At 34.2% G+C, this 17,215-nt stretch overlaps 1 protein-coding gene across 3 annotated transcripts in view; it reads left to right on the top strand.

Moving 5' to 3' along the window:
- Positions 1 to 17,215, top strand: part of RAB3IP (RAB3A interacting protein) — an 84,517-nt gene that overhangs the window by 4,109 nt on the left and 63,193 nt on the right. For 2 of the 3 annotated variants that reach the window (XM_077111406.1, XM_077111405.1), the window contains exons 2-3: positions 11,819 to 12,094; positions 12,834 to 13,092. In XM_077111406.1, coding sequence (XP_076967521.1) covers positions 11,844 to 12,094; positions 12,834 to 13,092 — 510 coding nt within the window. In that variant the 5' untranslated portion in view covers positions 11,819 to 11,843. Of the gene's footprint in view, positions 1 to 11,818; positions 12,095 to 12,833; positions 13,093 to 17,215 lie in introns of those variants that run through there. The other variant, XM_077111407.1, reaches the window with a different exon arrangement.

Genomic DNA, 17,215 nt, shown 5'->3' on the forward strand with positions numbered 1-17,215 from the left:
ATAAGCTAAGATTATTTAGATCAGAGGTATAAAGAGTGAAAATTATTGAAGTAGTTCAAGTTTGAGAGATCTGTTGCTTGTTGTAAACAACCACTTGCTTGTAGGACAATTGCTTTTACTTGTAAATATAGGCATAGTGCAAGTTCATGAAGTTACATGTAAGTATATAGATTGGTAGTCTAGTTTAAAGAAACTATTTAAGAATGTGAGAGTACCTTAGAAAGCATAAAGAGCCATGCAGACTTAGGACCAATTAAGCAAATGAATTATAATTTGATGTGTCTAGATACGGATAATAGTATTGATTATTTGCTTTGAAGTTACCTGGTTGACAGATGGGGATAAAGTATGGAACAACCACTAGAGTAAATTTCAGAAATAAATAAATAAGTATGGGTTAATTAATTTCCTGCTGGGAAGGGTATTGTATTTGAACTGTATACATCAAAAAGAGTCTGCTTTTCTTTCTTTCCGTTTATCTCATATAAATAAGTTTCCCTTATGATTTGTAAGACAAGCCCTTCAATGTGCTGATGATATTTTCCTTATCACTAATTCCTTCTTTCTTGAATCTTTATAAATATCATACATTTGTCTTTTGCTTTATAGTTTACAGAACATTTTTACATAAATAATTGTTTTCATTTTATTATATGTAGGAAGGGAAAATAATATATAATTCATATGTAGAAACAGAGACTCAAAGGGGTGAAGTGACTTGCTCAAAGTCACACAGTTGGTTAGTGGCAGTCTGGACTGGAAGGATTTTCTGAAGCTAGTCTGATAAAATGCTCAGGTTTCCTTAAACCTTAAAAATTTAGTTTCTCCAATTTTAATACTTTTTCTCAAGGAACTTATTATTTTGCCTCTATCTTTTTAAACAAGGATATCCTGGATTTGCTGCCTCCACTCTAAACAGCTTTGCCATTCATTCTTTCTCTAAAGTCGGAAAATTGTTTACTTATCCAATCAATACATAGTTCAGTGCCAGTTGAATATTTAGTTGACATGTATTCTTACATATACAAAATAAAGAAGCTTCCACCATAAAGAAAAATATGTTTGGAAAACTAATTTTTAAAATATTTCTGTTTCAAGAATCTAAATAAATGCAATATAGTATTAGTATATTGTAAGTTCTGAACATTTTCTGAAAATTGCTATTATAAGATTCTGCAAAAACAGACATCCCCAAATATATCAGGTTATCATGTGTTCTAGTGGAATCAGTAAGTAGAAATTAATTTGTGGTCTATTTTAATAAAAGTGAGAACTTTGTGTGTAGCTTGATTGGCCATTTGACTAACTTTTCACTTGGGTTATTTATAAAGTCACACTTAAAAAACATAGACTGCTTCTTAAAATGTATATATGACTTCTCAAATAACAACCAAAATGTTAGTTTGGAAATCTAATGTTGAAAATATGATGAAACTTAATGAGAAAATGATTTTATACATACATGCACACAGACCTGCACACATACATAAACCATTTTTAAAAATATTTTCCTCCTCTTTTTATATATATTTGTACAGATCTTGAACTGGTTCTTTTTTATTTTAAACTTTTTAATTATGGAGATTTCAAATAAAATAAATAAATGCAATAGTATAATGAACCTCAAAGTTTCCATCGTCTAGTCCCAGTATCAATCAACAGTGGTCAGTGCTGCCCCAACTACTTCTCCTGTTCTTGTATTATTAATTTTTTAATTGATAATCTTTTTGTTTATTTACTTTTTAACTTTTTTTATTGTGTAGTGTAACATAAATACAAAGCAAAGAAATAAAAAAGCAATAGTTTTCAAAGCACTCTTCAACAAGTAGTTACAGGACAGATCCCAGAGTTTGTCGTGGTCTGCCATACTATTCTCTCATATTTTCCCTTTTAGCTGCTCCAGAATATAGGAGCCTAGAGGGTTTAAATATATATATATGTTTTAACATGGGCAGGCACCGGGAATCGAACCGGGTCCTCTGGCAGGGCAGGCAAGCATTCTTGCCTGCTGAGCCACCATGGCCCGCCCTAAATATTTTTGATCATCACAACTGACTTTTTTCCTTCCTTTTTTTTGTGAAGAATAATATGTATACAAAAAAGTTACAAATTTCAAAGAACAGTACCACTATTGTTGTAGAACATATTTCGGAGTTTGACATGGGTTACAATTTCACAGTATTAGGTTTTTCCTTCTAGCTGCTGTATAATGCTGGAGACTAAAAGATATCAATTTAATGATTCAGCATTCATATTCATTTCTTAACTCTTGTCTTCTGTGTATAACTCCACCATCACCTTTGATCTTTGCATTCCTCTTTAGGGGTATTTGGACCATGGTGGTTCTAAATTTTTGATATTGGAAGGGTCTGTCACTAATATGGGGTAGGAAGATGGAACTATCTGATGTTCTAGAGAGGCTGGACTAGGTTTCAGTACTTATCTGGACCAGGGACCCATCTGGAGGTTGTAGGTTTCTGGAAAGTTACTCTAGTGCATGGAACCCTTAGGGACTCTTATAAATTGCCCTAAGTGTTCTTTAGGATTGGCTGGAATGGTCCTGGTTGTGGGTTGGCAGGTTATGATAGGTAGTAGCAAGGTCTACTTGAAGCTTGCATAACAGCAGCCTCTAGAGTAGCCTCTTGACTCTGTTTGAACTCTTTCTGCCACTAGTATTTTATTAATTACACTTCTTTTCCCCCTGTTGGTCAGAATGTAATTGTTGATCCCACCGTGCCAGGTCTGGATTCATCCCTGGGAATCATCTCCCATGTCGCCAGGGAGACTTTCACTCATGGATGTCATGTCCCATGTAGGGGGGAGGGCAATGATTTCACTTGCAGATGTTCTTGTATTAATTTGAGGCAAATGCATTGTGCAGTTTCATCTGTCAATAGATCAGTATGTATTTCTAAAAGAAGAGGGTAGTTAACAACTAAGAGACCATTATTACACACTTAAAAAATTAAAACTAATTCTTTAGTTTCAAATATTTGCACTTAAGAAAGATACTTAGGCATAATACCACTATAGTACTGTTAGGCATTTGTTTATTTAGACTTATAGGCGCTTTCTTTTCAAAGTCCTACTGAGTAATAAGGAACTGAATAATCAGCATTTTAAATCCCAATATAGCAGCAAGATAGTAAAGGAAGTGATGGTAGCAAAGAGAATAAGGGGGAAAAGAATAGAAAGGACGCAAGGCAAGACCATATGTCCATTTCAATAATAGTACATTTGAGAAACTTCAGTTTTTTCTTTCTGAAAATAAGACAAGGATTCAGAGAATAAATAGTATTCTCTTTGGATTGTTCATTTGTTATGGTTAGTATATGTAGGACTTGCCTTAGAGATTCTTTGTCTTGGTCTAACTTTTATTCCCCCCTAAACCTCCTCTCCTTTCCTCATTGATTTTATCTTCTTATTGTATCTTAGGTGTGATGTGGTGGAGTGATTACAGTGTTCGAGTCAGATAGATCAGGATTGTTCATTAGCTGTTTGATTTGACTAAACTGACTTTTCTGAGCCTTGGTTTCTATATCTATGAAAAAGGGATACCATTTTAAAAGGATGCCGTGAGGATTAATTAGATTAGTATGTGTGTATAAATGAAGCTTAAGGAATGTTTTTCATATATATATCTCACCCTCAATGCATGACCTTGGCATTAGATTAGACCCCCATAATCTCTTGACTTGCCTGTTGCAGTAACCTCTTAACCAGTTGCCTTTACTGTCATCTCTGTAGCCAAATATTTATTTCTTTGGGAGTCATTTTTTTAAAATGTACATCTCCATATCAGAGTCCATTTCTTCAGGATAAAATCAAAGCAACTTTTTCCACATTAAATCAGACTTTAATTGATCTGTCACATATCTGTCTCTCCAGCCTGATTTTTTTGTTACTCTTTTTTTCCTTTGTTTCATTAGTGCCCCCTACCCTCACTCCCTGGCTGTCCTATTTTATTTTTACTCTGCTCTGATGCTACATTACTTCCTGTATTGGAAATGATTAATTTTCCAAATTGTAGTGTCTTGAAGAATTTTAGTACATTCGGAATTCAGATTATTTGATTTTCAGATAAATTGATATTGGAAAAGATAAAAATTACAACTTTAAAATGCTTTTTCTAAAAATATTTTTACTTGCTAAGGTAAATCAAATAAAGGAATGTACTTTTGTAAAAAAATAGATTTTATTTGTCATTTTTGGACTACTGATAGAGTTCCTAGATTTCATTTAAGTTATGCATATCCATTTTATCCTTCTTCTTCAGATGTTTAGCTGAAAATATTTTACCAATAATTCATTTTAATTTCTTCAGTTATCCTAGGAATATCTTTTGTTTTCATTTAGAAAATACATTTAATTAGAAAAAATAATTTTCATAATTATTTCTCTAGATACTCATTAAATGAATTGTCAGTCCATGTGAAATGATTATCACCAGATCTGACAGCTAGTAAGCTTTCCATAAGTATTAGTTGCTGTTTCTATAGTGATTATACCGACTTCTAGAAAGAAAAAATAACATGAAATTCATTTAAAGATCAGGAACAAGTTGGTTTGATCAACTTTTTCCTGTGATTGGAAAATCAGCTTTATTATTTAGAGCTGAATAATAAAGTCAGCCAAACTGTGTCAGTAACTAACCCATAAGAATTTAATATGGTCATCCTTTTCATGTATTGGTAGTGATTCTTGACAAATTTCATTTATAAATTGGGATAATCTTCAATTGAAATTAGATTTTGCATCAGTCATTACTTGATGCAAAAAGTCCTCCTGGGACTTTTTGTTTTTTAAATATAGCTCTTTTAGAAAGCGATGAAAAGGATGAAGAGGATATGTCTCTGGATTCAGGGGATGAAATCTCACAAATAGAAGTATGCAGCAATTTTCATTCAGAAATATTGACGAAAGAGACAAAAGGATCAAGTGGAACAGATCAAAAAAGCAATATTCAAATTGAGTTGCATGTGTCTCTTGACATGCAAAAAAGTTTATTAGAAGATAAGACTTACCAAATTGATTCTGAAGAGCTAGAGCATCTATTGATATAGCATGCTCTGAAGGAGAGAACAGCAGTTCAGCTGAGCAAGATTCATATAGCACCTTTCAAGTTTATCACAGTCAAAGTCAATTAAATATGTCCCATCAATTTAGTCATTTTAATGTTCTCACTCATCAGACATTTTTGGGGACCCCATATGCCCTTTCATCAACTCAGTCTCAAGAAAGTGAAAATTACTTCTTATCTGCTTATACTCAAAGCTTGGATAGAGATACATCTCCATCTCCATTAAGTTGGGAAAAAGATGATTCTTCCAGGCCGTATTCTAAAGAGAAATAATTATAGTAACTTTTTTTTAATAGGTTGTTGTGGACTTTTTTTGTTTCTAAAAAATTGAAATAATTTATATTTCGTTCTCTAAACAAAAGGTTTCTTGTCCTTTCTTAAAATGTTTTTTTCTGTTATTTAAATCATGATGGCCTGTAACACTTCAAGCATCTGAAAATTGAAATAAATATATATATATTTTTAACATAAAAAAAAAGTCCTCCTGCTTGAAAATAGTGCTTTATTTACTCACATAAGAAACTTGAGTATGAAATAGATCTTATTATGTCGATTTTAAGGAGCAAAAGATTTTCAGACAGGTGTGATTAGCAACTCATTACCAGTTAAATTACATTTTATGGGAATTCCACCTGCTTGAAAAAGGGACTAAATTTAATCTTAAAATAATCTCTTTCAGAAGTGGTTTGAATTTAATGTTTAAATATATCCTCTAGAACAGAAACATTGTAGGTGGAGGCACTGCTTTGAAGTACTGTTCGAATGCTTTACGTGCTTTCTCTTTTAAGCTTCATCCTGTAAAACAGGAAACCTAGGCACAGATTTCCAAATAAGGGAACCTAGACACATGGTTGGTTCAATAAATGTAACCAGCAAGTGGCAGGAGTCAAATCTGCCTCCTTTGTCTTGTCTCTTTCGTTCATAGCCTGTGCACCAGTTTATGGGATTTTTGTATTTTCCATACTTATGGGACTTTTGTATTTTCCCTAAGTGCTTTGCTTTGATACCTTACATATGCCTGGAAGGACCTTCCCAGGGTCGTTTCTTTCTTTCATCTCCTACTTTTCCTTTGGTTATTTGCTTTCAGTTTACTTATTCTGGAAGCCCTTTGCCCCTGATTTATTTTGCCATCCTCTGTCTTAGTCTTTGCACCTTTTGTGGCATTTTATCATACTGTATCATTGTCTGTCAACTTGTCAGTTTTTCCCAATATATTGGAACTTTTTGGAGTCAGATGATTTTTCATCTAGCTCATAATAGCCCCTCAGTAAATAACTGTTGAAAGAATAGATGAAATACTGAGTTTACAGGAAAAATATGGTGGAAGTTGCAGTGATTGTGGAGTTTAATTCAGTATAAAGTGAAACATTTGAACATTTTACTTTGTTAGACAAATCTAACAATGAAGCAGCACAGCAATTCTAGCAGCAGTTGAATACAGATAATATAACGTGATGGTTAAGAGCTTGGGCTCTATAATCTGACAGACAGAGGTTTTAATTCTGGCTACTCTAAACTGCAGTTTCCTCAGCTGTAAATATAGTACTTGAACTATACTTCATATTTAGTAAACATTTAATAAATATTAGCTGATGTTTTAGTAAAGCATTTCCATCTATGTGTTTGGGGCTGTTCCCCAACTCCTCTCTTTCCTTTTGATTATTTTGAAGCAAATTCAAGTAATCTTGTAATTTCATCTATAAATACTTCACTGTATATTTCTAAAAAAATAGATTTTTTTTACATAATCACGGTATCATTATTGCCGCTAAAAGGTTAAAATTCTAAAGTAACATAAAATATCCAGTCAGCATTCAAATATCCTTGATTTTCTCCTAACATTTGCTTAGAGTAGCCAGGATTAAAACAGAAAACAGAACACACCAAAATTCATGGGATGGAGCTGTAAATTACATTAAAATTAAGAAGAATCTCAAATTATATAACCTTGATTTATTCTTTAAAGAACTAGAAAAATACCATCAAACTAAATACAAAGCTAACAGAAGGAAGGGAATAAAAAAGATTAGAGTAGAAATGAAAAAAAATAGACAATAGAAAAACAGTGGAGAGAATCCATGAAACCAAATGTTGGTTCTTTGAAAAGATCAACAAAATTGACAAACATTTAGGTAGACTAACAACAAAGAGAATACACATGTAACTAAAATCCGAAGTGTTAATGCCAACCTTGTAGAAAGACAAAGGATTATAAGAGAAAACTATGAACTGTTGCACACTAACAAATTGGGTAACCTAAATGACATGAACATATTCCTAGAAATGCACAAATTAATAAAACTGACTCAAGAAGAAATAAAAAATCTGAGTAAACCTGTAATGAGTAAGGGGATTGAATCCGTAATGAACCCCCCCCCCCCCAAGAAAGAGTTCTAGGACCAACCAAACATTTGAAGAATTAATACCAATCGTTCTCAGATTCTTCTAAAAAAAATTGAAGAGAAGGGGATACTTCCTAACTCATTCCTAACTCATTCTGTAAGGCTAGCATTAGCCTGATACCGAAGCCATATAAAAACAGGGCCAGAAAATTACAGACCAATTTTCCTTATGAATACAGTTAGAAAAATTCTCAACAAAATGCCAGCAAACCAAATTCGGCATATTAAAAGGATTATTCACCATGACCCTACTCTGCCATTTTCTATAACGTTACTTCTCAGTCAGCTTTGTACCTTATGGTTTTATTACCTATTGATAATTATTGCCTAGATCCATTATTTCATTAGGATTGCAAAGTAGTGATATGTTTAAAGCTATATTTGTTAGGTAGAGTTCTTTTAGAAAGAACCTTTCCTCATCAACTATTTGATTTCCAAAGTTCAGAATTATCAGAATAAAGGCTTGTTTTTTATTAACCACTTTTCAAAATTAAGGAATTGGTTCCCTAGCACTAGTCAGAGTGGGAACCAGTGAAGGTTTTGTTTTGCTTTGTTTTTAATATCCATATGAGCTCGTGGATTTAAACATATTTGTGCTTCAGATATTATTCTTTTTGGTGCTCATATCGTCCTGTCTTTGGTCACTGGGAGTCCTTTTGCTGTAACTCCAATAGTCAGTCTTTCGTAGCTTTCTTCCTCTTAGAACAAGGCATTCCAGGGTTGTTTTGTACATTCCCACTCAGGGCCTTTAATCAGCCATTTCCTCAAGGAGTCCCTGTTCTTTTTAGTAGGAAATGGGCACAATGGGTACTCACTGCTTCTGAGTGGGTCACTCACTGTTGCTAGGCCTTTTTAGTGGATAAAGATAGGAATTTTTTTTTAGTAAAAATTTTTTTCTGATGTTAATGGTTCAGACTTAGGGCTCCAGGGTTTTACTTCTTTGATTTCATGTATACATGCATACATATATATATATACACTGATGATCTTTTCTGGATGACATTAACATAATAACTTATTTTATCCTATTGTATGTAATTGTTTTAGAATATCAATATCAATGTTAGTACTAATATGATTACTGAAAGTAGTTTATGATTTTTTTCAGTTTCTCTTTTCTATAGAATATATTCCACTAGGGATATAGAGTCACACTGCCATGTATTAAAATAATTTGAAATATGTCCTTCTTGTGTGGTTAAACTACCAGCTGAGTATATGAGTTAGCTTCACTTGCCTTATTTTTAGGGATTTTCTTTTAAATTTAATTTTGTTTTAACATTTATATGGTTCCAAACTCTAATTCAGATCTTTAAAGCAAGATACATTCAGAGAAGTCTTACTTCCATGACTATCCCCTCTGCTCTGTTCTCTTCCTTCTCCTAAAGGTAATCATTTTAAAATTAATTTTTGACTTAATGTTCCATTAAAAATAGATAATACATATATATAGTGGTGGGAGTGGGGGTGGTGCATGGGCCAGGAATCAAACCTGTGTCTCCTGCATGGTAGGCAGGTGTGTATACATATAATTTAATATATATAGAATAAATCTGTATTTGCATTCCTTTTTCTTATATAAAATGTAGAATAGTATACAGTTATTTATCTTGTTCTTTTTTACTTATTCAATGTATTCTAAAGATCACTTTGTAGTTTGTAGTTGTATGTAGATATTAGTCATTTCTTTTCACAGCTATATAGTACTTCATCATGAAGATGTACTTTAGTTCATTCAGTTTTTTTTTTCTACATGGGCAGGCACCGGGAATCAAACCTGGGTCCTCTGGCATGGCAGGCAAGCGTTCTTGCCGCTGAGCCACCGTGGCCTGCCCCATTCAGTTTTTAATGTTACAGGTAATGCTTCTGGCCTTATGCATCTGTTTTTTCTTTTTTGTTTTGCTTGTTCATCTTTGGAATAGAGCCCTGAAGTGGGCATGTTGGGTCATAGGTTTAATAATAAGTATGTAAATTAGCTAGATGGTGCCAAGTTTTCCACAATAGGAGTATACCATCTTACATTTCCAGAAATATAAATGTTTTCATGCTCTGATATAGTAAACTTTCAAAGTATAGAAAGGTGAATTAGAAATATACATGTTAGAAGGTAGGTATCTTAAATGTTGTTTTAGTTTTTTGGCTGCTGAAACAAATACCATACAATAGATTGATTTAACAATAGAAATTGATTGGCTTATAGTTGTAGAGGCCAGAAAGCTTGCTTCCTCCTGGATTGTTATCTTCTGGCTGGCTGGTAATCTTTTGGGGTTTCTTGGCTTTTCTGTCACATGGTGACATCTCATCTCTTCTGGGTTCTGTTGATGTCAGCTTCTAGCTGCTCCCTGTGGCCTCTTTCCCCGTCTGACTATTGCTCTGTTTATAAAAGACTCTACTACTCTGAGTTGAAACCCAGCCTGATTCATTTGTGCCATACTTTAACTGAAGTGACATCTTAAAGAGATCTTATTTATAAGGGGGCTACATCCATCAGAATGTGGACCAAGACCAAGAACATGACCAGGCTGGTGTATGCAAGTCAACCTACCACAAATATGTAACTGATAAATTATCAAAAGTTAATAGAAACCTACTGCAAAGGTTTTCTACGTTAAAATGAATTGATTATCAAACTATGTTTGAGTGACATTTAACTATCCAGGATTAGATGTTTCATGTGTCTGTGTGTGTGTGTGTGTGTGTGTATGTGTGTGTGGTGAGGGTTATAAATAAAGAGCAAAAAAATATTCCCTGACATGAAAGAATAATGCATTAGTTTAATAGCATGTTGAACACTTTAAGTTCCTTATTAAAATGACCTTTCATTTGGCGCAAATGAATGTTTTGGGTGAAAAAATAAGGACTGGTTTCATTTTGAAGACTGAAATTGCTATTTGCTACAATAAAGAAAGTATTTATGTGAGTTTGAATTTTCACATTTGTAGATTTAATAGTGGTAGTTTTGATTGTCCATGTGTATCTTTGAAGGTCTGTGGCATGCAGAATTCTCTAATTTTGAAGAATATGTAAACATTTATTCAACTATTAAGTTTCTTCTCTCCGAGTTTTACCTGAAACCTTTGATTTTCTCTACTTGTTTTACATTGAATCCCTTTTATTAAGGCTCTAGGGAATTAATTAAAATTTTCATTTAGTGTAACAAATTGTTTTTGTATTTAGTGGAAGAAATTACTTCAGTGCTTGTGTTTGAGAAGGTGTCACTCAGAGTTATCAAAGTACGAGTATAAGTAGAAATAAAATTGGGAAGTTGGTTCAGATCATAGAGGTCCTTGAATGCCAGGCTAATAAGTTTGGACTTTATTCTGTAGATGGTAGGTCAGTGAAAGGTTTATAGGATTTCTTTTAACTTTTTAGATATTTGAAGTGAAAAAATCAGTGCTTTATAGTTTCCATACAACATTTGTAATGTAATTGAGTAGTCATGAAATGTTATTTGCATATAGAAAAACTGAAGCATATCTGTTAATGTGACTAGTTATGATAGCAGACGTTTATTGAGATCATACTGTGTGCCAGGTCCTTTATATGATTTGTCTCCCTTAATCCTCATGGCAACCCAGTGGAAGGAAGAACTATTATTATCCCAATTCTCATCCCATCAGAGGAGAAATTTAAAGCTTAGAGAAATGACTACATTATCCTGGATTAGATCCTAGTCCTATAAAGGACATTATTGGGACAGTAATTTGAATGCATGATATGGATGAGTTGGTAATATAGATCAATATCAATTTCCTGATGTTGAGATGGAGATTCTGTGGTTATTTGGGAGAATGTCCTTGTACTTCGGATATACCTGCTGAAGTATTAAGTGGTAACAGCATATTGTGTCTGAAATTTATTCTCCAATAGTTCAGAGGTGTTTAATAGTTGTGTAATCTGGGTGAAAAGTAAATAGGAGCTCTGCATATTTTATGTAAATTTGTAATGATTTCTAAAGAAAGTATCGACAAACTCAAATCACGTAACTAATGCAATAGTATAAACTGGAATAGTTAGTTGAATTCAAATCTGTCCTTTTTACCTTATTCAAACTAAGGTTTAAATTGTCAAGCAAATTTGTATTTATTCATTCCTCATACTTTAACAATGTTAGCTGTCACTTTTAGATTTCTTCTAAATCAAATTGTCTTTTGTAGTATTTATACTCTGAGGTTGCCCAATAAATGATAAATAATTGTAGATTTTTTTCTTTGCTAGCTCTTATAACTTAATAATGTACTATTAAACAAATTTTATCATTTATATATCTTAACTTGATCTGGCAAAAAAATGTCACCATCTAAAGAGAATTATCTATTTTTTTGTTTTAACATAGGTTATCTTATCATGAGGCTTTTGCTATGGCTAAAGACCCCTTGGAAGGCTTCCATGAAGTAAACCTTGCTTCACCCACTTCTCCAGACCTCCTGTGTGTGTCTGAATCAGAAACTCAAGAACAGACTACCTCACCAAGTGTCATCTACCGGCCACATCCTTCAGCTTTATGCTCTACTCCTATCCAGGCTAATGCATTAGATGTTTCTGACCTTCCTACACAACCTGTGTATTCATCCTCCAGACATTTAAATTGTGCAGAAATATCTAGTATAAGGTAGGAGATCATCAAAGCACTTATTTTGGTGTATTAAATTAAGAAAATGGACAGTTTTCTTTTTCACTTTATTTTAAATTTCATTTTTATAGAAAATGTGACAAATATAAGCTTCCCTATATAGAGCAATATGTGTTAATGTTCTAGAGCAAGAGTCAGCAATCTTTTTCTGTAAAAGACCAGATAGTAAATATTTTAGGCTTTGTGAGCCATACAGTCCCTGCTGCACCTACTCAGTTCTGCTGTTAGAATGCGAAAGCAGCCAAAGACAGTACATAAATGAATAAGAATGGCTGTATTCCAATAAAGCTTTATGGACATTGACTATCGAATTGCATATACTTTTCATGCCACAAAATACTGTTATTCTCTTGATATTTTTTGCAACCGTTTAAAAATATAAAACCATTCTTGGCTTTTGAGACTTGGAAAAACAGGTGGCAGGATGGATTTGGCTTAAAGGCCATAGTTTGCTGACTCCTGTTTCTTAGTAGCACTATTCAGTAAAATGTTTTGTGATGATGGAAATGTTCTATTTCTGTGGTGTTTTTAATATGGAAGTCATTAATCACATGCAGCTGTTGAGCACTTGAAATGTAGGTAGTATGATTGAGGACACACTATTGATTGAATATAGTGGCCACATATTGGACAGTACAATGTATATTCTGAAATGTATATTTCAGTTATATTTGAGCATATGTTGATGTTTTCTGAAAAATATTTCTCTCCTTTATAGCATCCATGTTACAGATCCAGCATCCTGTTCTACCTCTGGAGCTGCAGCTGGGTTAACTAAATTAACTACGAGAAAAGACAACTGTAATGCAGAGAGGGAGTTTTTACAGGGTGCTACAGTAACAGAAGCTTGTGATGGCAGTGATGATATTTTTGGATTGAGTACTGATAGTCTGTCCCGCTTACGAAGCCCATCTGTTTTGGAAGTCAGAGAAAAGGGCTACGAGAGATTAAAAGAAGAACTTGCAAAAGCTCAGAGGGTAAGAAGGAAAGGTATTTTGTTCTTCCATGTATTATATTCTAAATTAGTTTACCCATGAGGTAGAGCAACTCATAAATGAAATCAGTATAATCCTATACTTATCCTTCATATTTGCCCAACCTGAGCTCCTTTTGGGTAAACATTTAGGCATCTGTGAAACTGTCTGGGTAGTAGAGAAGCTGATTTAAGAGTACTAACTGGCAAAATGAGATTTTGATACTTTTCTTATACCCCCACATTGCCTGTTCCCTGAATTGAATTATCTGTAATACAGATAGTAGGTTATATTCCACATGAGGGCTTTTCCTTCCTTTACATATGGTCGACTGGATGGTCATTTACTTTAAGTCATTTCGTTTTGAAGAATTATTTTAGTAATATTACCTATGTTATTCAATTGGGTTTGAATATTTTCAGTATTTTAGCTTGAGGAATTTTCCTTACTTTGTAACCTATTCTGTTTTCCATTTGATCTTTAAAATTTCTACTATTTATATTCAAATTTGTGCCCACATCATATTCTTTTTCTGACACTTCAATTAAATTTTATTAATTTAATCCTAATTATTTTGTTTGTTACAGTTTTCTAGTTCTTAATTCCTTATGTAGACTCATCTGTTGTTTTGACTCTGGATTTATTTCTTTGTCTTTTTCAAACATTTGATAGACAGCTACAGGAACTATTTTATATGTAATTGCCCTGTCACTATAAATGTGAGGTTTAGGTCCTCAGTTTGTGATAATTTTTACCATAGCTGACACTACCAAATCACTAGTTTGTAAATCATAGCTCAGCCATTTGAATCCATCGTTAACTTTCATCTGTAGAATTGTGATAATAAATATTCAGGTGAATAAATCATGTAAAGTTCTTGTCTTACTGTTTGTCTCATAGTAGTACCCAAATGCTAGTTTCTGTTAAAACTATTATTAATAATATTTTGTCTTTCTTCTTACCTTCTGTGTTAATGCTTTTACATTGGTTCCATAGTAAGTACAGGCTGACTGACCTCTAGTTGAGGGTGGACTTACTACCTGATGATGATTTTATTCTATGGTGGCTTGGAGTTATGTACCCCAGGAAAACATGTTCTTGATCTTAATCTGTTCGTATGGGTATGAACTAATTGTAAATAGGACCTTTTGATGAGATTACTTCAGTTAAGGTGTGGCCTAACTGATTCAGGATGGATCTTAATCCTGTTATTGGAGGGCTTTTAGAGAAGGCCACAGAAAGAAGCCATGGAGAGCAGTCAGAAGCTGGAAGTCAACAGAATCTAAAAGAGAAAGGAGAAGACACTGCCATGTGCATTGCCATGTGATGGAAAAGCTAAGGATGGCTCGCCAGTCAGAAGATACTGACCCCAGAGGAAGCAAGCCTCCTGCTTCTGAAACTGAGCCAATAAATTCCTGTTGTTACGGCATCCTATTGTATGGTATTTGTTTTAGCAGCTAGGAAACCACTACAGTTTTTGGTACCGGAAAATGGGTGCTGCTATTACAAATACCTAAAAAACATGGAAACAACTGTCAAATTGAGTTATGAGTAGAGGCTGAAAGAGCTGTGAAACTGTGAGGCACTTTTATTTGCATAGGCAGGCACCAGGAATCAAACCTGGGTCTCTAGCATGGCAGGCAAGAACTCAGCCTGCTGAGCCACCATGGCTCACCCTCTCAGGCACTTTATAGAAAGAACCTAGGTTGTTTAAAAGGGATTGTCAGTAGAAATATGAATGTTAAAGTACCTCTGATGAGACCTTAGAAGGAAATTAATAAATGTGTTATTGGAAACTGGAGGAAAGGTGATTCTTGTTGTAAAGTAGCAGAGAACTTGGAGAAATCATATTCTGATGTCAGATGTAAGGCAGAACTTGAAGTGATGAACTTGGATGTTTCACTGAGATTTCTAAGATAAGGGTAGAAGATGCAGCCTGACTTCCTTGCACTTATAGTTAAATGTGAGAGGAAAAACATAGGCTGAGAACTGAATTCTTAAGCACAAAAAACCCCAGCAATTGATGATTTGAAAAAAATCTCAGGCTATCCAGGTATTGTACCCTGAGACTAGGGCCAGAAGTGGCTGTATAAGGGACCTCCATGAGCTTCTGGGAAGTGAACCTCCAGAGAACAGGATTTCATGTGAGGGTTTAACTGAACAGCACTTTGCTAAAGAGGGTGTGGTTGAACATGGATCCAACTATTTCACTGACATTCAGAATTGGAAATGCAATTATGCAGTAAATGTCTGTGGAAAGTTCTTTTGTATGATGATTGCACTCCCTGGAACTGTGTGGAAAGCCAATAAGAGTTTTGTGAAATTTCCATAAACAGAAGGAGTATCTGAAAGGGACAGAGAAGGGGGTGAATTAAAGGAAGAATGACTTCAAGGGCAGAAACATGGAAGCATTGGTCTAGATCAAGAAGATTTCCTCAGGCCAAGGGAGTGGACCCATGCACTTATGTAGAAATGGCAAGTCTAGGTCTGCCCCTGTGCTTGGAGGGGGGTGGCCTTGTGTCCCATCATTCAGGGTGAGTCAGTGAGTGCTGACCCTCCAAGTTTTGGAGATGGTGGGGCCTGTGCCCCTGCATTCACAGAAAGCTAAGCCACCATCAGTGCTTGGGGATGGTGGGACGTGTTCCAATCTGTCGAGGAAGAGCAGGCCCACAGTGCAAGCCCTTGGAAAGGATGGGGCTGCCACTTCAGGTCTGGAGGAGAAAATTTCAATCCATAGATGATTCTCAGACCTTGAAATCTGTTGGAATTTGCCCTACTTGGTTTTGGGCTTGTTAGGGACTAGAAAAAAGAATTACAAGCCTCAGGGACCCATGAAACTATAACAGAAGATTTAGCATCATGTCATTGGAGCCTTGGAAGGAAAGCAGAAAGAGGGTGGGGCTGAAAAAGTACCCAAAGAGATTATGTCTGAAAACGTTCCAAATTTGGCAAAAGACATAAACTTACAAATTAAAAAAGCTGGAAGCACCCCAAAGAGGATAAATCAAACTAAATCCACACCAAGATATATTATAAGTCAGAGTTCTGAAAACTAGAGAATGGAAACTTTGAAAGTAGCAAGAGAGAAATTACACTTTACTTGTAGGGAACAAATTAAAATGAAAGCAGATGTTTCACCAGAAACCATAGTGGCCAGAGAATAGTGGGACAACATTTTTAATGTACTGGGAGGGAAAAACCCTGTCTATCTAAAGTCTATATCCCGCAAAAATAATCTTCAAGATTGAAAGAGGGAACCAAAACATTTAAGATGAAGTAAAACTAACAGAATTTATTTCTAGCAGATCTACCCTTTAATAATAGCTTAAGAGTATTCTCTAAACAGAAAAGAAACAGTAAAAGGAGGAGTCTTAAAACATTAAGAGGGCAAAAAATCATTATAAGCAGAAGCAGGGGTATATACAATAGACTTTCTTTCTCTTGAATTTTTTAATATATGTATGAAGGTTGAAGCAAAAGCTGTGGCAATGAATGCATGTAATTGAAATACTTAAGACAATTAGAAATGGGGGCGAGGTAAACGGATGTAAAGAAAGATAAAATTGTATACTTCATTCAAACCGGTAAAAGGACACAAATAGACTATGATGTTATGTGTATATAAAGTAATGCCTAAAACAACCATTAAAGAAGCTGTATGAAGAACTATACTCTAGAAGCACTATAGTTAAATCAAAATGGAATTCTAAAAAATGTCAAATAACTCACAGTAGCACAGGAAAAAGAAAAAATGAAAAACAAAAAGAAAACAATTAAATGTCAGACATGAACCCTAATGTACCAGTAATTACATTAAATATAAATGGTCTAAGTATGCCAATTAAAAGACAGAGATTGATAGAGTGAATTAAAAAAAATTAACCCAACCACATGTTGGATATAGGTTTCAACTACTTTTGTAAACTTTAAAGTTAATGATATAGTCAGATTGAAAGTGAAAGAATGGATAAAGATCTGTCATGCAAACAATCAAAAGAAAATGATTGGGTATATTAATAGCAGATAAAGTAGGATTCAAAGCATTGAAAATTACCAGAGACAGAAAGTGACTTTATATAATGATGAAAGGATGAATCTACTAAGAAGACATAGCAGTCCTAAATGT

Source organism: Tamandua tetradactyla, chromosome 7 (genome assembly GCF_023851605.1).
Source record: "Tamandua tetradactyla isolate mTamTet1 chromosome 7, mTamTet1.pri, whole genome shotgun sequence".
NCBI classification, from domain to species: Eukaryota; Metazoa; Chordata; class Mammalia; order Pilosa; family Myrmecophagidae; genus Tamandua; species Tamandua tetradactyla.